At 35.9% G+C, this 25,856-nt stretch overlaps 1 protein-coding gene across 7 annotated transcripts in view; it reads left to right on the forward strand.

Moving 5' to 3' along the window:
• Positions 1 to 25,856, forward strand: part of SENP6 (SUMO specific peptidase 6) — a 129,280-nt gene that overhangs the window by 30,465 nt on the left and 72,959 nt on the right. The window contains exons 2-6 of one of the 7 annotated variants that reach the window (XM_061132034.1): positions 1,388 to 1,481; positions 3,444 to 3,504; positions 15,009 to 15,151; positions 19,052 to 19,147; positions 24,093 to 24,113. In XM_061132034.1, coding sequence (XP_060988017.1) covers positions 1,388 to 1,481; positions 3,444 to 3,504; positions 15,009 to 15,151; positions 19,052 to 19,147; positions 24,093 to 24,113 — 415 coding nt within the window. Of the gene's footprint in view, positions 1 to 1,387; positions 1,482 to 3,443; positions 3,505 to 15,008; positions 15,152 to 19,051; positions 19,148 to 24,092; positions 24,114 to 25,856 lie in introns of those variants that run through there. The other 6 variants (XM_061132035.1, XM_061132037.1, XM_061132038.1 and 3 more) reach the window with 6 other exon arrangements.

The raw sequence follows: 25,856 nt of genomic DNA on the forward strand, positions 1-25,856 counted from the left end.
TGTGTAACTGTGAGCTGGTGTTGAGGTATTCCCTAAACATGAAGCCGAGGTACTCTTTATTTGTCTTTGCATGAATTCATAGTCGCTCAGTCGTGTCCAGCTCTTTATGACCGTTTGTACTGACTGTAGCCCGCCAGGTTTCTCTGTCCATGGGATTTCCCAGGGAAGAACACTGGAGTGGGTTGCCATTTTCTTCCTCTAGGGGATCTTGCCTACCCAGGGATCAAACACGTGTGTCCTGCATTGCTGGTGGATTCTTTACCTGCTGAACCATCAGGGAAGCTCTGTTTGTCTTTAGTTCAATCCCGGAACCCTGAACCAACAGCATGATGTCATAATTATCCTCCCATCTCTTTCTTCAGTAAGTTGTTTTTTTTTTTTTCTGCACTAGTTCAGCCAGTTGGATTGTTGCCCTTCTGGTCTTCATTCTGACCTTTCATCTTGCTGGGTCCCCAGAACTGATCTTCCCAAGCTCTAGGCCTCAGGTTTTTGTTGCTGCTAAGTCACTTCAGTCGTGTCCGACTCTATGCAACCCCATAGACAGCAGCCCACCAGGCTCCCCCGTCCCTGGGATTCTCCACGCAAGAATACTGGAGTGGGTTGCCATTTCCTTCTCCAATGCATGAAAGTGAAAAATGAAAGTGAAGTTGCTCAGTCGTGTCCGACTCTTAGCAACCCCATGGAGCCTACCAGGCTCCTCCATCCATGGGATTTTCCAGGCAAGAGTACTGGAGTGGGGTGCCATTGCCTTCTCCGCAGGTTTTTGTTCCGTGGCTCCAAAACAAACGCCACCTTCAGAACTTCATTTATTTCTCAGGTTCCCACTTTCTAGTTGTTTATGGCTTCAGGATATTTCAGGCATGCATTTATATGATTTTAATCTCATAGTTAAGCATGTTTGGTGTGCTGATTTGGAGAGGTTTTTTGAACATTGAGCTCTCCCTGATGCTAACCCCAAAAACCTTGGTTTGTTTCTTTTCTGTTAAAATGCAGAGACGGTTGACTGAGGTAGCAAAAAGGCTGGTGGTCTGGATTTAGTTCTCATAAATAAGGCAAGCAAATTAAGTTACTAATTTCTAGAACCAGTGATCAAATATGGAGATACAGGGCTGATTTTTATGTATTTCATACATACTCATGTGTTCCTGTCCACAGTTTTTTAAAAATATTTTACTGAATTTGAGCTTTTTTTCTGTAGCACATTCACACATATGGACAAGTGTAAATTAGCAAAAACAGATTTTAATGTGTTCTTTTTCTCTTAGAGGCAGTAGGCAAAAGACAAAAGAAAATCTTGACTCAGCAAAGAGTTTGGCAAATGCTCAATTTTATTTTATATTGAATAGCTCTGTTAATGAATACTTATCTGAGTTTGTTTTTATTTCAGCTTTGGCTAGATCAGAATGTAAAAGAGATGGAGGTTTTAAAAATAATTGGAGCTTTGATCATGGAGAAGAAAGTGAAGGAGATACAGATAAAGAGTAAGAATTTTTTTTACCCCCTCAGATATTTTATAAGAATGAAACTTTTCATTAGAAAAACAATTTATATTCCATAGAAATATTTTTAAGAGTATGATATTCTTAAGAAAACATTGACTTACAGTACATTAAGGAAAGAAAAAGCAATTCTCTTACTGGTAAATAATTATGTGGTTATATTTCTTCATCTTTTGCAATGTATAAATATGTACATATTATACATGTAATCTTATAATTAAAAGTTGACCATATTATGGATTTCCTATTAAAGATATTGTTTTTTTTAATATGGCACTCTGTTCAGGTAGTGATAAGAAATGCCACCACTTATCAGGACTGAATGAACCCAGATTATGGTTCCTGAGATTTGTAAGAAATTCCTTACGATTCCTTACGAAATTTGTAAGAAAGTTTAGTGTCTGTCTTTGCAGTTGAAACTCCGCCCCCCCGCCCCGACCTTGTCCCCAACCATGTTCATCATAGATTGCTACCAGAGAAAACAGAAACCCTATAAATGATAAACACAGATGTTGACCCAGACAGAAGTTAAGTGAAGCGTTCATTATACTTTGTTAATGTACTTGGAGTGACTGTTATAAATTTTTAAATTGCTTTCATACAACCTTTTGCATGTCATGAGATTTGTATGACAAATTTAGCATTGCTGTTAGTTTCTTAGTTGTTGATCTGGCTTCTGCTGGCCAGAACAAATAGCAAATTAAGAGACACATAAATATATACACTTAAGTTCTACCAAAACTACAGATATTTTTTGGAAGTTTTATGCAAGAAGTCATTCAAAGTATATTGGCTGAGTATTGTAGGTGCTTCCCTTCTGTCTGGGCAACAGCTCCATTCATCATTACCACTTTAGGTGCCTTCTGTGAGATGTTGAATTTGAAGTTAAGTTTTATTTGAAGGAGAACTTTGAACCAGTAAGTTTCTCACTCAAAATTGGCATTTTATGGTCTTCTTTCTTTTTGTTTCTGATTATTTTTTATTACAGATGTTTGTTACTTAGGTGTTGTTTTGACAAATTGGCATTAAATTGGAAATTGAGTAGACCACCTTTAAATGTTAAGAAATATACCACTTTTTAAACATTTTTGTAAAATGTTTGTAGGAGAGCATTTAAAAAGTTAAGTTGTATACAAGCAATATTGAAACATTTTACATCTTTATTATAATAGCCAAGATTTTAACTAAAAACAGTTATAGCAGAGTTGTCTTCAGAAGGATTTATTTTCACTTTATTTGATAGAATATTTGTCATGATTATATAAAAATGTGTCTTTTAAGGTGCTCCCTGTTCTGTATGCTTCATTTATAAATTACAGTTGGTTTATCATTGTGTTCAGATTAACATGAACTGTTAATAGATACATTATTCTGGCCTTTTAGAATCTGAGGTCAATAATTCTCAGTGAAGGTTTGATATTTCTCAGGATGGTAGAGGTATAACTATTTTATTGGGTTAATACCATTGGAATTACTTTTTTTTTCGTCAACTAAGATTTTCTTAATGGTATGTTTCTTTACTTATGTTTTATTTTTGAGTCCTTTCCCCCTAATTTAAAATCCAAGACAGAAAGGAAAAATGAGTGAAAGTAGATGAAATCCATAGTTAGGATGAAAACAAAAACTATGCGTTCGTTTATGGCAGAGGTCAATAAACAATGGCCAGTGGGCCCAGTCTGCCCATCATTGGATTTTGTTGTAGTTTCATCGGAGCACAGTCACACATTTAGTCTGTGGCTGCTTTCATACTTCAGTTGCAAAGCAAAGATGAGTAGTGGCTTAAGAGGCCATATAGCTTGCAAAATTCTAAAATATTTAGTCTCTGGCCCTTTACAGAAAGTTTGCTGATCTCTGTATTAGGTGAACGAGGAGAATAAAACTTTGAATTTAATGTATGAGTTGTAATTGTCACTTAAGACTTTTTTCCCCTTATTTTCTATGTAGTGAGGCAAATCTACTCAGTGTAGATGAAGATGAGGATTCTGAAACCTCCAAAAGGAAAAAGGCAAGTGTTGCTTTTTAATTTCTTTTTTTTAGGTTATATACTAAAAACTAATACATCAGAAGATTTCTATTTTAGATTGTAAGTCCAAGCCACCCACTTTCCCATCCCAGAGGCAAATGGCATTCCTAGCTTCTTGTTTATCTCATCAGAAATATTTTATTTATCACAAAGAAAATCTGTATTCTCATCCCACTTTCTTACTCTTTCTCCACCAGTAGTATATTGTACACACTGCTTGTAATCTTACTTTGTAAAATTAATATATCTTAAGAGACCAACCATAAGAGTCCATTAAAATCACCCTCATTCTTTTCAGTCGGAGAAGGCAATGGCACCCCACTCCAGTACTCTTGCCTGGAAAATCCCATGGCTGGAGGAGCCTGGTGGACTGCAGTCCATGGGGTCCCTGAGAGTCGGACACGACTGAGCAACTTCACTTTCACTTTTCATTTTCATGCGATTGAGAAGCAAATGGCAACCCACTCCAGTGTTTTTGCCTGGAGAATCCCAGGGATGGGGGAGCCTGGTGGGCTGCCGTCTGTGGGGTCGCACAGAGTCGGACACGACTGAAGCGACTTAGCAGCAGCAGCATTCTTTGCAGTAGGTGCATAGTATTCCAGTGTATGATCCACTGCTGTTATCCAACACCAACATATGGAAAGATCTATCAACTTTCTTCCCCCACTTAAAATAATGTTGCATAAACTAGCCTCTATAGGGGTTACTTTGCACATTTATCAGCATATCTGCAGGATAAATTTCTAGAAGTAAAGCTGATATATCAGGACAGGTACATTTCTGATTTTGTTATACCTGATTTAGACTTTTACCAGCAATGTCAGAGCATGCCTGTTTCCTCACACTTTAGCAATATTATCATCCTTTTGATCTTTGCAATAAAAAATAGCATCTCAGTGTAGTCCTACTTTGTATTTCTTTTGAGTGTGATTTGAATATCTCACTCATAATATGTATAGTCCATTTATTTCCCTTTTGATAATTGTTCCTTGATATCTTCTGCCCATTTTTCCATTTAGTCTTTGGAATACTATTGATTTGTAGAAATTCTTTTTATGTTGCATCTAAAACACACATTTTCCCACATTGTTGACATCTCTGAAATCTAACTGGATGCCTCTTGTTGAGTTAAAAATGTTTTGTACATTAGTATAGACAGTAATAATGTATCTTACAATGATTTCTTAGATTTGACAAAGTAGTGGTATTTTAGAGAAGCTAGCCCACTGCTGTGCTACTAATAATAGTTATTAGTAATTTAAACTAGTTTTTTTCCGCTAATTTTTTGTCTTCACTTTTGGTGGTTATTGCCTTGGAGAAAAGATATTTTCTTACATTGTCAAATACAACACTATTTTTCTTTCATAGCTTTTGGGTTGAGTGTCTTGGTTCCTAATGATGTTAGTTTAGTAACTTACTTGCTGTATCCTTTTAGACAAATTGTTTCACAATATCAATACAAAATATAGTTGCTAATAAAATGATTTAAAGTCTTTTTGTTTTATTTCCTTGTTGGTGGCATATCTCACTAGGTTTATCCCACTAAAAAGTGTGTATTTAAATTACTCTGTTTTAAAGACACTTGAAATTATTTTTTCTTGGTTTGTAATTCTACCAGTTGGGTGAGAGTTATGCTGATTTATTTATTTAAACTTTTTTTTTGTTGCTTTGAGGATTTGCTTTTTTAAAAATGTTTTGAATTTAATGTATTTTATAATTATGCAAAAGATGTTTTCATGGTTCCAAAGTCAAATCTGCAAAGAAAGTTTATTTAGAGAAGTCTAGCTTTTGTCCTGATTCCCTCTTTTCCCTTCTCTTTTACCCATGGGTGACCTGCTTTAAATATTATATGGCTTAGCCTTCTGTTTTTTGTTTTTTTTTTTTTTTAACTTTAGAATATGCCACCCTTCTTGAAGAAACTTTCCACATTGTTTGGTAGCTTGGTTTTTTACTTGGTAGTGTAGTCTGTAAGGTCACTCCATAGCAAAGTATTTTGATATCTTTATCATTTGTTTTATTGCTAGATAGGGGCTTCCTTCATAGCTCAGTTGGCAATGCAGGAGACCCTGGTATGATTCCTGGGCTGACCCAGAGAAGATCTTCCCAAGAAGATCTGCTGGAGAAGGCTTTATAGTATTGCTGCTTATTGCTATGTAGTAGTCCAGTGAATAGATGTACTATAGATATACAGATATTCAGTTGATAAGCAGAGGTTCTTCTCAGTCTTGGTTTTTGATTTGGGAGGTTTGGCTTGGCTGGTAAAGAATCCACCTGCAATGCGAGAGACCTGGGTTTGATCCCTGGGTTGGGAAGATTCCCTGGAGAAGGGAAAGGCTATACACTCCAGCATTCTGGCCTGGAGAATTCCATGGACTACATTATATAGTCCTTGGAGTTGCAGAGTCAGACATGACTGAGCCACTTTGATTTTTTTTTTTCTTGCAGATACCCTGCCCCCCCCCCCCTTTTAAAATAAAGTATTTACCTTGTTACACGTTTTTGAAGATGTACATGTTGATATTTTAAAAATAAAATTTACACGACACTATGTATCCTGTGATCTCTAAAGATAGTTCAGATCTGATATTCATCATCATCTATTTTAAAAATACATGTACAACAACATTGCAAATTCAGCTATATTTCAATTTAAAAAAACTCTGAAAATATGTATGCCATCTCCTCTTTAACAGTTTTGCTTTTTTCTCTCAGTCTTAGTTGAGGCCTATAGGATCTTTGGTCTTCATTGTTGCATGGTGGATGTTTAGTTGCGGCATGTGAACTCCTAGTTGCAGCATGTGGAATCTAGTTCCCTCACCACAGGTTAAACCTGGGCTCCCTGAGTTGTGAGCGTGGAGTCTTAGCCACTGGACCAGCAGGGAAGTCCCTATATATGTATTTTAACTTCATATGATATATTTTTATGCAATTGAAAATATTTTAATTACTCTATCATACTTTATAGATATATATTTACTGAATAAAAAGATATATATGTTTACTGAAATTTAATATTTAGTGATCTTGCCACTAAAAGTTGTTAAGTATTCATTTTTTACTGGACCAAGTTATGTTTCTAATTACTAATAAACATGTAATTTATCATTGTTAAACCTATTGTGTAGAGTTATATTGGAAATGTATTTCTTAAAATGGATGGCGTTGCTGTTTTCTTTCCTTATTCATTTAGTTTATGTATTCATAAATACTAATTGCTATGCTGTAACTTCCAACAGTAATTTTATGGTTTTTTTAGATCAAAGTACTGAGAAATCTTAGTCACATAATAGATGGATATAGTGATAATTGCTATAGCATTTATCACTCAGTTCTTTCCTTTTGAATTAAATGGCAGAAATCACATAGCAGAAACTTCCTTGGTGGTCCAGTGGTTAAGACTCCTTGCAATGCAGGGATTCCGGTTCATTCCCCAGTTGGGAAACTAGGACCCCCAGGTGATATGGGGCAGCTAAGCCTGCATGATGCAACAGACAGCTTGTGTCGTAACTGCTGAGCCTGAGTGCTCAGAGGCTGCCAGTTCCAGAATTCTGCTGGAATCCTGTACACTGCGGTGAAGAACCAGCGCAGCCAAAAAAAAAAGAAATCACATAGCAATGTGATGGAAGTTTGAAACTTAACGTAATTTGTAATCCAGTCTTTAGATTTGTTGTCCTTCTGAATTTGGGGGAAATATATTTAAAAAAAGGCTTTATCAGTACTTAATGTGTAGCTAGTAGTTATACTTGTTCCTTTTGTTTTAACCAGATGATCTCAGAAATAACTGAAAATATTGACATCTTGCTCATTAATTGGCCTTTGCCCATATGGTTTTTAAAATATTTTGTTTTTGTATATTTTCTTAAATTTTGGAACTGCATATTTAGCTCCTGTGATCTCTGGAAAATGTTTCCACATTACTTACTTGACAAGGCTGATCCATAGTATAGCCAGTCAGTTAAATCAGAAATATTATTGATCTGTAATAAGTAGATTTTTTTTCTGTTTTTATTTCAAATATACATGTTAGTTTCCCTCCTCATGATGACATTTTACCATGGAATTCTAGTAGAAAAATACAGCCTTGGTTTTGACCTGAATTTTTTACCTGGTTGTAATAAATGTGTACAAATTTCAATTTTTTGGGGGGGTGGGGAAGGGCTTTCTTTTCGTTCTCACATGATTTTTTTCTTTGAGGCAATGCTTTTCTTGATAATAACTAAAGTAGAGATATAAAGTCATTAAATGAAAATTTTCATCACTTTTGCTTTTCCATTTTGCATTATATTAAATAGTTATATTAAGAAAATCCTAATTTGGTCCAGAATACTGTTTTTAACAGAAATATATATAAAACACGGAAAGATAGGAAACTCTACTATAGTGCCAAAAGAGGTTCCAGATACCAGTATTTAGAAATGTTCTTTTCATGAGGTTTTTAGACTCTTAATGTAAGTGAGAATTATGTCTTTTGTAAAGTGGAAGAAGTTTACTGTGAAAGTGAAGATGGGAAAGGAGATATTACATGATGCCTTTTCTACAGATAGGTTTTAAAGTAAATCAATTTTAAGAAAGTGTTAAAGTGGTTGTTGTTGTTCAGTCACTAAGTCGTGTCCAAACTTTTTTGCGACCCAGTGGACTGCAGCACAGCACGCCAGGCTTCCCTGCCCTTCACTATCTCCTGGAGTTTGCTCAAATTCACTGAGTCGGTGATGTCATCTGACCATCTCATTCTCTGTTGCCCCCTTTGCCTTCAATCTTACCCAGCATCAGGGTCTTTTTCAGTGAGTCACCTTTTTGTGTTAGGCTGCTGAAATATTGGAGCTTCAGCTTCAGCATTAGTTGTTTCAGTGAATATTCAGGACTGATTTCCTTTAGGACTTGACTGGTTTGACCTTGCTGTCCAGGGGACTCTCAAGAGTCTTCTGCAGCACCACAGTTTAAAAGCAGCAGTTCTTTGGCGCTCAGCCTTCTTTATGGTCCAAGTCTCACATCTGTATATGACTACTGGAAAAACCGTAACTTTGACTATACGGACCTTTGTTGGCAAAGTGATGTCTCTGCTTTTTCATATGCTGTCTAGGTTTGCATCGCGTTCCTTCCAAGGAGCAAGCATCTTTTAATTTCGTAGCTGCAGTTACTGTCTGCAGTTATTTTGGAGCCCAAGAAAATAAAATCTGTCACTGTTTCCACTTTTTCTCCTTCTGTTTTACATGAAGTGATGGGATTGGATGCCATGATCTTCGTTTTTTGAATGTTGAGTTTTAAGCTAGCTTTTTCACTCTTCACTTTCATCAAGAGGCTCTTTAGTTCTTCTCTTCCTGCCATAAGGGGTGGTGTCCTCTGCATATCTAGGGTTATTGATATTCCTTCCGGCAATCTTGATTCCAGCTTGTGCTTCATCCAGCCCAGCATTTCGCATGATGTACTCTGAATATAAGTTAAATAAGCAGGGTGACAATATACAGCCTTGACGTACTCCTTTCCAAATTTGGAACCAGTCCATTATTCCATGTCCAGTTCTAACTGTTGCTTCTTAATCTGCATACGGGTTTCTCAGGAGACAGATAAGGTGGTCTGGTATTCCCATCTCTTTGAGAATTTTCCAGTTTGTTTGATCCACAGAGTCAACGGCATTAGTGTAGTCAGTGAAGCAGAAGTAGATGTTTTTCTTTCTCTGTGCTCCAACAGATGTTGGCAGTTCAATCTCTGGTTTCTCTGCCGTTTGTAAACCCATCTTGTAAAATTTCTCAATTCGTGTACTGCTGAAGCCTTGCTTGAAGGATTTGAGTATTACCTTGCTAGTATGTGAAATGAGCACAGTTGTACAGTAGGAGTTGATTTTCTTAAAATGATCCGTATCTGTTTGTTCCTCAGAAAGTCTTAGTGTAAAAGAAAGTCTTTTTAATGGTGTGGATAATATATAGGTCCTTATGGATCATTGGTTTAAACTAATGTAGCCCCTTTACTATATTTGAAAATGAGTGTAGAATTAGGAGAAAGCCTTTACTTTGGTCCAAAGTGTTTTAGTATTCTTCCCCTTCTCTTTCACAGAATAATCTCTTTGCCTTTGGGTTCCTGCAGTTTCATTGTGCCTCTTTATATAAAGAATGCATATTTTTTTATTAATTCTGAAAAAATTTTGGTCATTATCTAGATATTGCCTTTCCTCATTTTTTCTGGAACTAATTTTATTAGGTATAATTAGACCATCAATTTTTTTCATGCCCTTTAATGTATATTTTATGTGAAAAAGAAAAAAGATAAAGGGCAAAAAAAAAAAATCATTCCTGTACCATATTCTATATAGTTTCCTTAGTTGTGTCTTCCAGTTCGCTTTTATCTTCAGCTATACCTAATCTGCTGTTTAGTCATTCATTTCTTCTTTTTTAAAAAAAAATTAAAATATAATTTGTAGAACTATTGGTTCTCTTTTATGATTTTATGTTTTTCATAGTGTTTTGTTCTTTCTGTACTGTTTCCATTTCAATTTTAAGAATTTTAGAACCTTTAACATATTTTTAATGTCTTTAATCATTTAATAGATTCTTTTATACTGTCTTATTTTCTGAAATTCTTAATTTCAGAAATGCTCAATTTCCTGAATACTTCTTTTTTTTTTTAAATTGTTGTGATGTGCGGTAAGCTTGGGTGGAAGATACACATGTTGGTAACTTTTGCACATTTAGCAGTCCCAATGAAATAATCATATAGCAAAATATGTATTGTTAACAGTGTTCTAGATGGTAGCGAGCAAACCAGACATGTTTCTTATTCCCGTGGAGCTTGTATCCTGGTAACTGGCTGTTATTAGTTATTAATGATTAGTGCTACGATGCAAGGACTAGCAGACCAAGACTCCCAGGCCAGATCTGCCCACAGCCTATGGTCTGTGACTTAGAGCGCGTGTGCGTTCAGTTGGTCAGTCGCGTGTCACTCTTTGCAACCCTGTTGACAGTGACTTGCCAGGCTCTTCTGCCCATGGATTTTGCAGGCAAGAATACTGGAGTGGGTTGCCGTTTCCTCCTCCTGGGGCTCTTCCCGAAGCAGGGATCAAACCTGGGTCTCCCACATTGCAGACAAATTACCACTGAGCCATCAGGGAAGCCCATATTAAAGTAGTTTGAATATCAGATTTTAGGTCTGCATTTAACTATAGGATGGTTGTGAGAATTCTGAGACTATATAATCCACCTAGGGCTTTTTGTGTGGACTCTTTGCGACCTGTGAACTGTAGCCCGCTAGGCTCCTCTGTCCATGGGATTCTCCAGACAAAAATACTGGAATGGGTTGCCATGCCCTCCTCCAGGGGATCTTGCAGACCCAGGGATCAAACCCATGTCTCTTATGGCAAGTGAGTTCTTTGCCACTAGCGCCACCTGGGAACTGAGGGTTAGAGGGGAAGGAAAATTAAAGTTTTCGGGGAGCCTTTAGACTGAATTGGGGCTTCCCTCATATCTCAGTTGGTGAAGAATCCTTCTGCAATGCAGGAGACCCTGGTTCGATTCCTGGCTTGGGAAGATCCCCTGGAGAAGGGCTAGACTACCCACTCCAGTTCTGGCCTGGAGAATTCCATGACTGTCTAGTATAGTCCATGGGGTTGCAGAGTCACACAGGACTGAGCAACTTTGACTTTCACTTTTAGACTGAATAGTAGCTAATCCATCAGATGGTCATAAATGGCTCGAACTTTACTTGTTTACACCTTTTCTCCCAATAATTTGATGTAGATTACCAAGAATACTAGTAAAATGAAAGAAAATAAAAATTATTGCATAAAGAAAAGTAGATATGCCATGCATCTGAAATAATTTATATGTTGTATTTTAATTCAACAGATATCTCTTAAATTTTCTGGCAGCTTTAATTGTGTACTGTAGGTTTGTAACTGTGTGAGAAGAGAATCTTTTACAAATTTACATCCTGTGATTCTCCTATGGTGTAACATTCCCCCTGCCTCCACCCACTGCAAGCTACTTTCTAAGTGTAACAGATGGTAAGGGCCCTTTCCTAAGGCAATTTAACAATACACTAAATGTTTTTCATGAGTTATCTGCAAAACTGAAAGTACTATTTGTCTTATTGCTGACTGTATAAAGCTTTTGATAGTAGCCTATTGGTAGCAGAATTGGGAAATTTAAGAATTTGTCTTATGCAAATCTTGCTTTAATGATGAACTTTGAGTTGCCTATTGCTGTGCCTAAATATTTTCTTAAAAAGGAAATTTGAAAATGTTTTAGCACTTAGTCAGAAATATGGTTGAATTTGCTGAGTTAAGTGCCTGTATATTGAGTAAGATAATTTTGGGTTAACCACTTCTTCAGAGGAAGGATTAGCTTTCTACATTTATTAACATATAAAGAAATTTTTATTCCTTTGATTTTGAGATGTTATGATTTTGAGTGTTACTTGGAATAACATAGTTTGGGTTTGTCTCTTCTTGTTAAGAATTAATATCTATAATTATATTTCCATAATTTATAGTATTTATATTTCTGCAAAATGAAGTGAAGTGAAAGTCGCTTAGTCGTGTCTGACTCTCTCTGACTCCATGGACTGTAGCCCACCAGGCTCCTCTGTCCATGGAATTCTCCAGGCAAGAATACTGGAGTGCGTTGCTATTCCTTTCTCCAGGGGATCTTCCCTGGAGCAGATTCAAACCCCGGAATTGAACCCAGGTCTCCTGCATTGCAGGCAGATTCTTTACCGTCTGAGCCACTAGAGAAGCCCACATTTCTGCAAGTAACACTATAAAAACTTCCTTATATACAGTGTAGTATGGGAAAGCATAGGGTTTGTTGTTGGGTCAATATTTTGTTCAAACCCATTTAACTAGTTTAGACAAGTTACTTTGCTTTCTAAGCTCAGTGATCTTTAATAACCTAGGAACAGATTTCCCATAAAGTTTAAGTGATACATGGTGAAGAGATTCTGTTGGAGAAAGAGAACTGAATTGGGAGATTTGAGCATATTAATCCTGTCATTCAGTTCAGTAGTGTCAAGTAATTAGCCTGATATTTTAGGTGTAGCTTCTGAATCCCAGTCTGAAGAACTACTGAAATGTGTAAAATATGCAGATTAAGTGAGATATTGAGTATAAAGCAATTACCATAATGCCTATCTGTGTGTGTGTGTGTGTGTGCGCGCGCGCGCGTGATCAGTTGTGTCTGACTCTTTGAGACCCTGTGGGCTGTAGCTCAGAAGGTTCCTCTGTCCATGGGATTATCCCAGCAAGAATCCTGGAGTGCGTTGCCATTTCCTCCTCAGGGGATCTTCCTGAACCCGGGGATCGAACCCACATCTCCTCAGTCTCCTGCATTGGCAGACAGAGTATTTATTACTGAGCCACCACCTCGGAAGCCAAATGCCATAAGCAGTCATTTATTTGTTGTAATTATCCGTATATGGAGGGGTGAAATTAAATGGTTGGTCTATAATGGAAATGTCTCAGGATGTTTTTGGCATGTGCACACTGCTCTATTTATTTTTGGCTGTGCTGGGTCTTTTTTGCTGCACAGGGCCTTTCTCTAGTTGTGGTAAGGGCGGGCCACTCTTCATTGAGGTGCACAGGCTTCTCATTGCGGTGGCTTCTCTAGGCACATGGATATGGTAGTTGCAGCACATAGGCTTAGTAGTTGCCACTGCTCTAGGGCCTGCAGGCTTCAGCATTTGTGGCTCAGAGGCCCCCTTTCAGCAGTATCTATGAAACCTGGGGGCTTGTTAGAAATGCATATTCTCTGGCTCATCCCAAACCTACTGAATTAGAATAAACTGTAAGGGTTGGACGCAGCAGTTTGTTTTAACAAACCATCCAGGTAGTTCATCTAGATTTACTCTAAAATCTAAACTCCAATTGGAGATTGAGATGAATGGAAGCTGGATTTATAGTTCTAATTCAGCCTTGCTGCTGCTGTTGCTAAGTCACGTCAGTCATGTCCGACTCTATGCCACCCCATGGACAGCAGCCCACCAGGCTCCCCCGTCCCTGGGATTCTCCAGGCAAGAACACTGGAGTGGGTTGCCATTTCCTTCTCCATTGCATGAAAGTGAAAAGTGAAAGTGAAGTCGCTCAGTCATGTCCAACTCTTAGCAACCCCATGGACTGCAGCCCACCAGGCTCCTCCATCCATGGGATTTTCCAGGCAAGAGTACTGGAGTGGGGTGCCATTGCCTTCTCTGAATTCACCCTTAATTTACTCTTATTCATATATCCTCATTCTGATTTTGAGGTGTTTTAAGAGGCAGTCCATACTTAGTGGACGCTGAACTCTACTTTTGTCTCCCCAGCTCTGTGACTCTGCTGGGTGTTCAGCTTAGCTTCTCAGCCTCTCATCTTCTGCAGCTCCAGACATTGCATCTTCTGGAGACAGCAGGTGTCTCGAAAAAATAAGAGTCTGGGCTTAGACCTCTGAGTTTCTTGTCACTGTCACTTAATTCTTCACTGCCTTGGTATACCCCAGGTGCTTCAAACAGTTTCTTTTTTTAAAAATTTATATTTTGTCCAGCTTTTCTAGTTTTCAGAGAGTAGAGGGAAGATTTAGCCACTTAGCTTGTCTGTCATCATCATAAGTGAAGGAGTCCAAAGTATGTGGCTGTGAAAGATTAAGAAGTAAGAAACTGTCTCAAGGAGGAGAAAGTGTTAAGCAATGTTTAAAATATATCTTTTGGGGGTTTTGTAGTATTCATATGCCTGAAAACAAAAACAGTCCTGGCACAATGAACTCCTCACAAAAAGACTTTCTTTAGTGGGAAAAATTTTTTTTTTCAAGTGAATTTTTAGGTTTCTATGGAGATAATTGATTGGCGACAAGGTTATCTTATGACTATTTTCTTGTAAAAAAAGTAAAAATTTAAAATACTAGACTGCTGTTTCAAAAACAATATAAAAGTAGATAAGAGTGATTTATAAAATATTGTTTTGGGCAAGGTATTAGTAAGCACTTGGGACTTTTTTCTTAACTGCAAAGTGATGGTTATTGGTATACTTGTATTATTGTTTTCAAGTATTAAGATATGAAGCCATTATCTCAGTTTCTGTGTTTATGTAGAAACTTTGATGCTAAAGCCATAGTCCTTTACAGTGACAACTTACTGCTGTATTTGGATGTCCTGTCCTACAGGTGCATCAAGGCCCGTTTCGCAGGGGAAATGTTTATATTTTGCTTTCAGCTAAAGATAGCTTAAGATGCTCCACCCTCATCCCTTTTGTTTTTCTTGTAATTTTCTCAAATATCTTCGGTGATGCTGAAATGAAAAGGAAGTAATATGATAAATACCCATGTTCCTGCATATTTGTGTTGTGCTTAAGGGAAAAAAAAGCACTACAGTTGAAATACTCTTAAGTCTGTGCCGCTGCCACCCCTTTCCCCCATTTCCAATAGCTGGTATATTTTTACTGTTTTTGTTAATAAATGGATTTTCAAATACTTGTTGATAAATTATCTTATTTTGTCATTTATTGACTCTAACATTTATGGGTCTTTTTACAGTTAAATCGTCAATCTGAAATTGTTGCTACTAGTTCTGTTGATCCCTGGAAGACATGTGCAAGACGAAACAAGATTGAAAGTTTAAAACCTTTGAAAGGCAACGCAATTGGACTTAACATGTTGAGCAACAATAAGAAATTGAGGTATAGGCTCTTTACCATGTGTCCCTACAGAAAAGATGAACGTTCGATGCCAGAAGCTAATCGGCCGCGTTGGTCAGTCGGCCCAACCTGTGCCTTTTGTTGTCAGTTTTGTCAGTAGAGCCAAGAGATAGAATGGCCCTCGTGTGTGAACTCTTTGCTTTGAATTTTGGGAATAGGATGGATTGCAGTGATTTCTTGGTTTGGAATAAAAATATTGAAAGGAAAATTTTGGTACACGAGGATTTCGTAAAATGAACTTGCTTTCAAACAGCAAAATCTTGGTCATAATATTAAAAGTCGTGACTCCATTGGGAAATACTTACCGGGATTATCTCAGTGTTGTTGTCATCAGTCACTCATCTGTGTCTGATGCTTTGCCACACCATGGACTACAGATTGCCATGATTCCATGTCCTTCACCATCTCCTGGAGTTTGCTCACACTCATGTCCATTGAGTCAGTAATGCCATCCACTCATCTCATCCTCTCTCATCCCCTTCTTCTCCTGCCCTCAATCTTTCCCAGCATCAGGGGTCTTTTCCAGTGAGTCGGCTCCTCACATCAAGTGGCCAAAGTATTGGAGCTTCAGCTTCAGCATCCGTCCTTCCAGTGAATCTTCAGAGTTGATTTCCTTTAGGATTGACTAGTTTGATCTCCTTGCTGTCCAAGGGACTCTTATTTATACTTCCTTATTTTCCTTTGTATTTGGAAGGATTCCATATATAAAACAGATCAGTTCCATTTTGGTTTTGAAGAATGCTAATATTTTTTCCTGAATAGTTACCTATCTATTAATTTTGCTTGTGCAGTCCTTCATTGACCTGAAAGCTTTCATCTTAAGATTAACAAATCAACTTTTACCTTCTGATTCATGCTATTTGGATTTTCTAAAAAAATAACTCCTCACTCTTTAAGTCATAAAGATATTTAAGTATACATTAAAATCAGTCAGTTCAGTTGCTCAGTCGTGTCCACCTCTTCTTTGTGACCCCATGGACTGCAGCATGCCAGGCCTCCCTAACAATCTCCAACTCCCAGAGTTTACTCAAACTCATGTCCATTGAGTCGGTGATGCCATCCAACCATCTCAACCTCTGTCATCCCCTTCTCCCGCCTTAAATCATTCCCAACATCAGGGTCTTTTCCAGTGAGTCAGTTCTTTGCGTCAGGTGGCCAAAGGATTGGAGCATCAGCTTCAGCATCAGTCCTTCCAATGAATATTCAGGATTTCCTATAGGATTGACTGGTTGGATCTCCTTGCAGTCCAAGGGACTCTCAGGAATCTTCTCCAACACCACAATTCAAAAGCATCACTTCTTTGGTGCTCAGCCTTCTTTATGGTCCAACTCTCACATCCATACATCACTACTGGAAAAACCATAGCTTTGACTATATGAACCTTTGTCAGCGACATGATATCTCTGCTTTTTAATATGCTGTCTAGATTTGTCATAGCTATTCTTCTAAGGAGTAAGCATCTTTTAATTTCATGGCTAGTGTCACCATCCACAGTGATTTTGGAACCCAAGAAAATAAAGTCTGGGCTGTTTCACTTTCTTCTCCCATCTATTTGCCATGAAGTGATGGGAGCAGATGCCATAATCTTAATATTCTGAATGTTGAGTTTTAAGCCAGCTTTTCACCCTCCTCTTTCACCTTCATCAAGAGTCTCTTTCATTCCTCTTTGCTTTCTGCCTTTAGGGTGGTGTCTGAGGTTATTGATATTTCTCCCAGCAATCTTGATTCCAACTTGTGCTTCATCCAGCTCAGCATTTTGCTTAATGTACTCTGCATTTACGTTAAATAAGCAGGGTGGCAATACACAGCCTTGACGTATTCCTTTGCCAATTTTGAACCAGTCCATTGTTCCATGTCTGGTTCTAACGGTTACTTATTGACCACCATACAGGTTTCTCAGGAGGTCGATAAGGTGGTCTGGTATTCCCATATCTTGAAGAATTTTCCACAGTTTGTTGTGATCCACACAGTCAAAGCTTTAGAGTAGTCAATGAAGCAGAAGTAGGTGTTTTTCTGGAATTCTCTTGCTTTTTCTGTGATCCAGCGGATGTTGGCAGTTTGTGATCTCTGGTTCCTCTGCCCTTTCTAAATCCAGTTTGTACATCTGGAAGTTCTTGGTTCACGTACGGTTGAAGCCTAGCTTGAAGGATTTTTAGTCTTACCTTGCTAGTGTGTGAAATGAGCACAGTTGTATGGTAGTTTGAACGTTCTTTGGCATTGCCCTTCTTTGGAATCGGAATAAAACTGACCTTTTCCAGTCCTGTGGCCACTGCTGCATTTTCCGAATTTGCTGGCATGTTGAGTGCAGCACTTTCACAGCATCATCTTTTAGAATATGAAACAGCTCAACTGGAATTCCATCACCTCCACTAGCTTTGTTCATAGTGATGCTTCCTAAGGCCCACTTGACTGTTACACTCCAGGATGTCTGGCTCTAGGTGAGTGATTACATCATCGCCCTTATCTTGGTTATTAATACGTTTTTTGTACAGTTCTTCTATGTATTGTTGACCGGTCTTCTTAGTCTTAATCTCTTCTGCTTCTGTTAGATCCTTACCTTTTCTGTCCTTTATTGTACCCATCTTTGCATGAAATGTTTCTTTGGTATCTCTAATTTTCTTGAGAAGATCTTTAGTCTTTCTCATTCTATTGTTTTCCTCTGTTTCTTTGCATCGTTCACTTAAGAAGGCTTTCTTATCTCTCCTTGCTAGTCTTTGGAACTCTGCATTCAGTTGGGTATACCTTTTCCTTCGTCTTTTGCCTTTTTCTTCTCCTTTCTCCTCCTCAGAAAACCATCTTGTCGTCTTGTATTTCTTTTTTGTGGGCATGGTTTTGGTCACCACAGTGTTATTAACCTCCGTCCATAGTTCTTAAGGCTTTCTATCAGATCTAATCTGTTGAATCTGTTTGTCACTTCCACTGTATAATCATAAGGGATTTGACTCAGGTCATACCTGAATGACCTAGTGGTTTTCTCTACTTTCTTTAAGTCTGAATTTTGCAATAAGGAGCGTATGATCTGAGCCACAGTCAGCTCCAGATCTTGTTTGTGCTGACTATTATATAGAGTTTCTCTATCTTCGGCTACAAAGAGTAAAATCAGTCTGATTTCGGTATTGACCATCTGGTGATGTCCATGTGTAGATTCTTTTCTTGTGTTGTTTGAAGAGGATGTTTGCTGTGACCAGTCAGTTCTCTTGGAGGACTCTCAGTGAGGGGCTCCTTTTGTTTTCTTTCTCCTTGAGATTTCTTATTCCACTTCTAGATATAATTCATCTTTCCTAGTTGCTGTCATAGTGAACCACTGTTACTGATATGATTGGTCTATTGCATATCCCAGAAATAGGATTGAAATCACTGTTTTAGTTTTACCTTCTCAGTTTATAGTCAGCTAAGAAACATAAAGGCTAAATAATTTTCAAGTCAGTGGAGATTCAAAAGTAGAATTTAGCACTTTTAATTTTTTTTATAATTAACACTATTATTATTTTGGCACATAAGAAAGCTTTGTATATTCATAGTATATAGTTTAAAAGCTTTTTTCCCCTCAATGGATATTCCTAAATTGAGAATAAGAAGAAATATATCTAGATTAATTTACAGGAAATATTACAATGTGAAACATACGTTTAGGATTCCTCATTTCTGTTCTGATGTTCTACTCTTCACCTTCTTTAATATACTGGATTGGAAACATTTTGGAGACAAATTCAGAAAGTGGAAACTTGGAAAACTTAACATGGGCAGTGGGTTTATGCATAAAAAAGTTCTTATAAGGGATAAAGTTTTTTGTGTGTGTCCTCAGATTTTAAAGGATGCATTTTTCTTATGTATATGTAATTTTTCCCTGTTTAATTTTTTCTTTGTTTCTTGACTCTGCAGTGAAAATACACAAAATTCATCATTATGTTCTGGAACTGTAAGACGTTTTCCTCATGCTAATGCACAGATAGCAATAGTAAAAACAGCAGCCCAAAGGTAAGGATTCTAATTACCATTGTTTAGTATATACTTATCATCCTCTTTAATAAGAGTTGGTCACTGCCTTTTTTAAAAAAAAAAAACCTTTTTTTCTTACTTTCTAGAACTTCACTGTGTTTCCATTGTCTCTAAAGAGATACTCATGTTTCTGGTACAATTCATGCCCTACAAGTTTATTATTTTATATCTACTTTTAAATAAATCATAGTCTATAAATAGAGACATTTTAAGTAAAAGCCATTCTATTGGATTATGTTCCTGTTAAATTAAGCTGATTTTTACATTTGATAGAGAAGTCTTCAGCTGGTAGTTTAGTTCTGATGAGTCAAACTATAGTTATTACTTTACTCTCTTTGTAAGGTTTATAAGATTTCATAGTATCAAAGTAAATCACATTGTTAGTTTTAAATGAGAAATTTTTGTGTTTTCATAAATATGACTGTTCTCATTCATCGTGAAAGTACTACTTGAATCTTGAAATAATGCAAGTGACAGTGTAATAGTTGATGTTCTTAAATGCTTTTGTGGTTATTCATAACCATTTTTGGATGGTAATGAAGTTTCAGTTGAATTTCAGTTCTTAGTCAATTTCAGCTGACAAAAAAATTTTTAGGCTCCAACAGTTACAAAATAATTTATCTCTTTATTTCTTGCATTTTGAATAGTTGCGTTAAATTTTAATAGCTAGTAAAACTTAAAGGTTTTTTTAATATGTGCTAGATGTTTGTTTTAAAATATGTACTAGATGTTTTTCTTCAGTTTTTAGACTGCTGATCTAGATTGCTCTTCATTGAGAAAACATGTCCTGACTCTTACCCTTGCTGTATTTGCTATAACATAGTTTCAACTTAAGAACCTTAAATTTTTCTCATACTTTAGCATTCTTAGAAAATCTTTTCTTTGCCTAAATATATTATTTTTATAGTTTTAATGTAAGATGGTTTAGAAATTCAGCTAAAAAGATGGACAAATTACTGTACATACCAAAAAATTGACTTGCCTTATAAATCAAGCTCTGTGGCCTACATGTAGCACAACATGAGAAGAAACAATAAAAGGAAAGTAATTAAGGGGAAGAAAGAAGTTTAGAAGGATAGACATACTGTTTCTCTTATGCTGATCACATTGATATAATTCATCACTGAGAAAAATCTGTCTACTTTCTATTCTGAAAATGAGGTATAAGTTGAAATACTAATTTATAATCAAGTGATGTATTCTACAACCAAAATTATTACTGGTTCAGAAGTTATCTGTTAGTTTAGAATTATTTACACTATGCCTTATTCTCCCCATCTCGCCTTTCTTCATTGATAATGTTAAAAATTGATTTCAGTTTGGGAATTGGCTTGTGTGTTTTTTTTGTTCCATGTCATGGCACCTCTTATACCTTGCCATGTATAAGGTATACATTACCGTATACATTACGCCTCTGTATAAAAGATTAGTTTCTGTTAATAGGAGTGGTATTTATTAGTAGAATAATGTTTCTTAGAAAAATTAAAAACCTGATTTAATTTGTATTTAAAAAACTATCCTGAGTGAAAATACACAGTGAAGAACAAGTAGGGGCATTAAGGAAAACTGTGAAGTGTCATGTCTACAGGACAGATTCTCCTTATGTTTCTCTCTCATGGAATAAATATTTCTTAGTGCTACTGCAGTGTGACTGTCATTAAAAAGATTTTGACATACAAGCACCAGTCACTGAGAGTTTTCCCAGTTTCCTTCCTTCAAAAGTTTTCAGTGATTTTATGCTACATACCTATGGCTCAGTGGGTAAAGAATCCACCTGCAGTTCAGGAGACACAGGAGACGCAGGTTCGTTCCCTGGGTTGGGAAGATCCCCTGGAGGAGGAAATGGCAACCCACTCCAGTATTCTTGCCTGGAAAATCCCATGGACAGAGGAGCCTGGCGGGCTAGAGTCCAAAGGGTTGCAAAGAGTGGAACACGCTTAAGCATGCAGGATGCTACATATATGTACCTACATACATAGGTACAGAGTAGTCAAAGATGAGTATGCCAGTTTTTTCCTTGAAGCTCAAGTTTGGTTAGGGTAGAAGACAGAGTAACAAATAAATGTTTACCTGGTGAGTACAGTGTAGCCAATATACAAAGTATGTGTAGTACTATTTATAGCAGTGAAAAATTCACAAAGAAGGTATTAAAGAAGCTTTTGAGTGTTTTGGCTAGAAGAGAACACTCCATGGGGTAGAAACCACATCTTCAATGGGCATGAAAAAAGCCTTCACCCAAGATGATAGCTAGCAAACTTTTGCTTTTAATTAGTGTAGTGTTGGCACAATTGTCAGGCCTGAGATGTGTAAAAGCACACTGGCTTTTACGGTTTCACCTAATTTTTCTTATTTTCTCACTTCTGATTTGAAACTAAAGGCAATGTCACTAGTTGGTAATTCACCCACATAATCCATACCTCCTGGGGTGAGTGGTGTAACCTGTCTCTTAAGTAAATCAGACCTGCATTTTGAATAATTTGTAAGATATTGAAGTAAGTACATCACACATTTTTAATCTAAAAGAAAGGAGTGTTAAAGTATCAGATCAGATTAGCTACTATTTGGAGGATATTATGGGTGCGGTCTGGTTTCTTATTGTTATTCCAAATGCTAATTAATATTTAAAAGGTAGGTTGTTTATATACTAGCAGTGATGGGGATAGTATAGAAAAAAATGAAATGCAGAAAATTAAAATCTTTATAACTGTACCATCTCCACTCCCAACTTTAACCAGACTTGGAAAAAGAGCTTATTTATTGATTTATGTTTTGTATACATATTTGCCTTTTTTTTTTTTTTTTTTTAATTAAAGCTAGGTAGAAAGATGTAAAAGGAACCTAGGGGAACATGAGTGTTTACAAAAGCATATATAATTCATAAATGGGAAAATGGGCTCCTGGAATAAGCAAGATTTCATTATTAATGAAAAGTACCACTTTGACCAAATTGAAGTCCAAAATCAAGTCATAGATACCAGAATCAATCAGCTTATTTTCTTTTTGAATTTTAAGAGCAGAAGTAGTCCAAAAGGAACATTAAGTCAACAGTTTTACGAAGTCTTACATTACCAATAATGGCTTCCTGTCTCATTTTTTAAAAACTTTATTCCTTCTTTCTCTCTTTCAATATATAAGCTCTTCTAGGGCAGGGCTTGATAATAAACACATATTGAGGTGAAGAGTATTAGAAAACTACCCTAACTCTAAGTTAAATATCATACAAAATGCATTTTTTTCAAGTGTAAGAGACGTGAACATGAATGTATATATTTTTGGGTTTTGTTGTCTTCCTGACTCCTTTGGTTTATTGGAAAGAACCAAGCCCATTTCTTCTGTTTCTACTGTGTTTTCTGCCTCTTTCTTTTACTGTCTGTGGTACCAAACTCTTCTCAGTGAGAACTCTGGGCACAACAGTGTAGAGTAGGAAATGACTAGATTAGGTGGGTTTTTTTTTGTTTGTTTTTTTTTTTTTTTTTTAGATTAGGTATTAATGCCTAAGTTTTGGTTTTCATTTTACTTTTTCTAAAAATGTAACACCACAAAGAAATAAATAAGTAAGGACAGACAGATTGAGCTTTTACATTTATATTTTGTTTCACTTTTATAGGTTTATGATAGATAATTTTCCTTCATTTTTCTGTCATTTGTCCAATATAAATTTATCTTATACAGGTTATCACATTTTTTAAATAACAGAAGTAAAATTTCAAATATGGTATTCATGTAAGTTTGTAATAATTCTTTTCCTTATCATTAAAATTTTTTTTAAAGAGATAAGTGTTTCTTTCAATGTTGTTTATGTAAAACCAACTTACCATATTATTTTTTCTTAATTTGCCAGGACTGAATGGATATTTTGCTTGTATGCTTCACATGATAGGAATTCAGGAGTTAATATGGGGATTCAGAAATTTTTGTTAACTATGTTTTGCTTACAGTTCTGAATATTTAGTTTTCTTTGTAATAGGAATAATTGTAGAATGTGACTCTTATTCTAAATTGAGAGTTTTATAAAAACCCTTGAGTAATTGATGTTGATAGCTTTTTAAATTTTCCATGAACTGTGTAAAAGGGTGGACCTTTTATACTTTGGACTTCTGATTAGAGGCCATGATTTTTAGTCCAAGGATTTTTTCTAGTGTCTCCAGCCATATAGTATATTTGTATTTAATACAAAGCTTTTGTGGAAAAGTTTCAACCTTAAATTTTTATTGTTTTTTTTTTTTTGCTCAGAAGCAAATACAGTTGGACTTCTGTAACTGGAGGTTGCACATCTGTGGATACAACCAACCCCAGATAAAAAATATTCAAAGAAAAAATTCCAGAAAGCTCCCAAAACCAAAACTTGAATTTGCTGGTGCTTGCAACTGTTTATATAACATTTACATTGTATTAGGTACTATAAGTAATTTAGAAATGATTTGCTATATATGGGAGGAAATACCATACCCTTTTATATAAGGGACATGAGCACCCACTGTTTTGGTATCTGCATGGGATCCTAGAACCCATCCCATACAGATAACCATGGGACTACTGGAATCACACCTGATAACAGGATTGGGACCTCTAAAAATTGTATAGCTTTTAAAAAATAGTATTGTTCCTTGGAGACTATTGCTGTAACCACTCTAAATAACACACGTCCTCAAATGTTATATCATTAAATAAAGCTCTTTCAAGAATTTTTTGATCTTTATGCATCCTTTTTTCTTCTTTAAATATGTTTAGATATAAATTAATTTCTATACTGACAAAAGTTGAAAACCAGTTTACATATCTGACAGGATTGAAAGCATTAATATATAACATGTGATGTGTTTGAAACAAGTAAATCATAGTTTTGCTTTATTGACTGCAGTTACTAAAACTATCAAAAATGAGGTCTTGCCTCTTACATTTTTTTTCTTTTTCATGTTTTAAGCAGTCTGGACCAAAAGGAAAGGTAAGCTTAATATTGATGAAATTAGAGCATGGATACAACAGAAAATATCATATTATTTATATGCTTTGAAAAATCACTGAATTAGAGTTCATCATTAGGCTTATTAATTATTTTAATCAAAGGAAACATTAATAGCACAACATGATATTTGCCTTATGTGAGTAATATTTCACCGTAATTCTCAACATACATTTTTCCATGAATGATTATTATATATTTATACTAATGTGTAACTACTTTAAATAAAGTATTTCAGGATCTTAGTAGTAAAGTTATTTTCAGTTACATAATATAAATATTTCTTGTTGTAGTTTAGTGATAATATTTTTGCTTAATATTTTATTAGAGTGAGGTGAAAAATTGAGAAGAATACCTTAAGCTTGAAGTTAAAACTATTTTGACCCAAAAATTTGTTACAGAATTTTATGATCCTTATTTGTTCCCTTTATAATAATTCTAGCAGACATATCATCCTTTAGCAGAAATGTTGAATGATGTAAATAACATAGAAACAAGTTTTTAAGAACACATTTCTTTGAATATTGAAATGATTGTAGTTGTTTTGAAGCAAATGCCCTTAAGAATAGCGTTCTCCTCAATGTGTATATGTGAAAATTTTTGTGCATGTGCGTATCTTTTTTTCTTGCTTCCCTGAATCTCAGGAACCTTTTATGAATTCTCCCCTCCCAAAACAGGTAAACAGCCGTTGTATTAAGCCAATACTTTTGTGTCATTGGTGACGGTCAAAAGAAGGGACATTCTATAATTTGATTTAATTGTGTGACTTTGACTGTATAAATTTGTTTAAAGGTGTAGAGGAAGCAAAGAGGACAACTTAGAGTATTTTGTAGAATGCTATATATTCCATCTTACTTCATGAACACCAAGTTTCTGAACTATAAAGGTGATTCTGTCAGCAAAAGATTTAGGCATATTATTTTATAATTCTGAAATACCTCACAGTTCTTATATGTTTTAAATGAATGGGTTGTGCAGATATTTTATTACCTATCTCCTGGAAAAGAAAATTTATTTTTCGATTTCTCTTTGAGTAAATTATTATTTCTTGTGAGATACAGATTTTATGTCTTTAAAATTTTTAACTCATAAGTGACTCATTTTGGAGGAAAGACCACTAATAAGATGTTTTTAATAAAATTGCTGAAGAATATACATTAGATAACTATACAGTCACACATGAACCAGACTTTTGTTTTATAGAAATAGACATTGCTTCCTGTGTGTTATAGTAGGTAAAATGCAGGTATTGTTATATTATCGGAATAGTATAGAGCTTAGATTATTCTTTTTCTCCCAATAGCCTTGGAGTGTTAAACTGATTTTTTCCCCCACTGATTTGGCTTCTTAGGCATATTTCTGTTGTGGAAATTTATTCACTGATACATTCGGCAAATATTTTAGTGACTCTGTGTGCCAAGGCACTCTTCTAGGAGCAGACAGAAATCCCTACCCTCTTGGACCTTATATTCTTGTTCGAATAATGGTGGAATAGGAATCAAAAGGTATATAATTAAGTAACCAGCATTACCAGTAGGCATATAACTTACTCTGAAATGGGAATAATGATATTTGGCCAATTTTGAAGCAGATTTGTGAACAAATGAGATAATTATTTGAAAGTGACATATATTCTGTAAAGTCTGAAATATCTGTAATAGATACTGAAATTCTTTGTCTTTTGTACCAACATTACTGTCAGGGACTAGCATAAAGCAGCAGGTA

Source organism: Dama dama, chromosome 28 (genome assembly GCF_033118175.1).
Source record: "Dama dama isolate Ldn47 chromosome 28, ASM3311817v1, whole genome shotgun sequence".
Classification (NCBI taxonomy): Eukaryota; Metazoa; Chordata; class Mammalia; order Artiodactyla; family Cervidae; genus Dama; species Dama dama.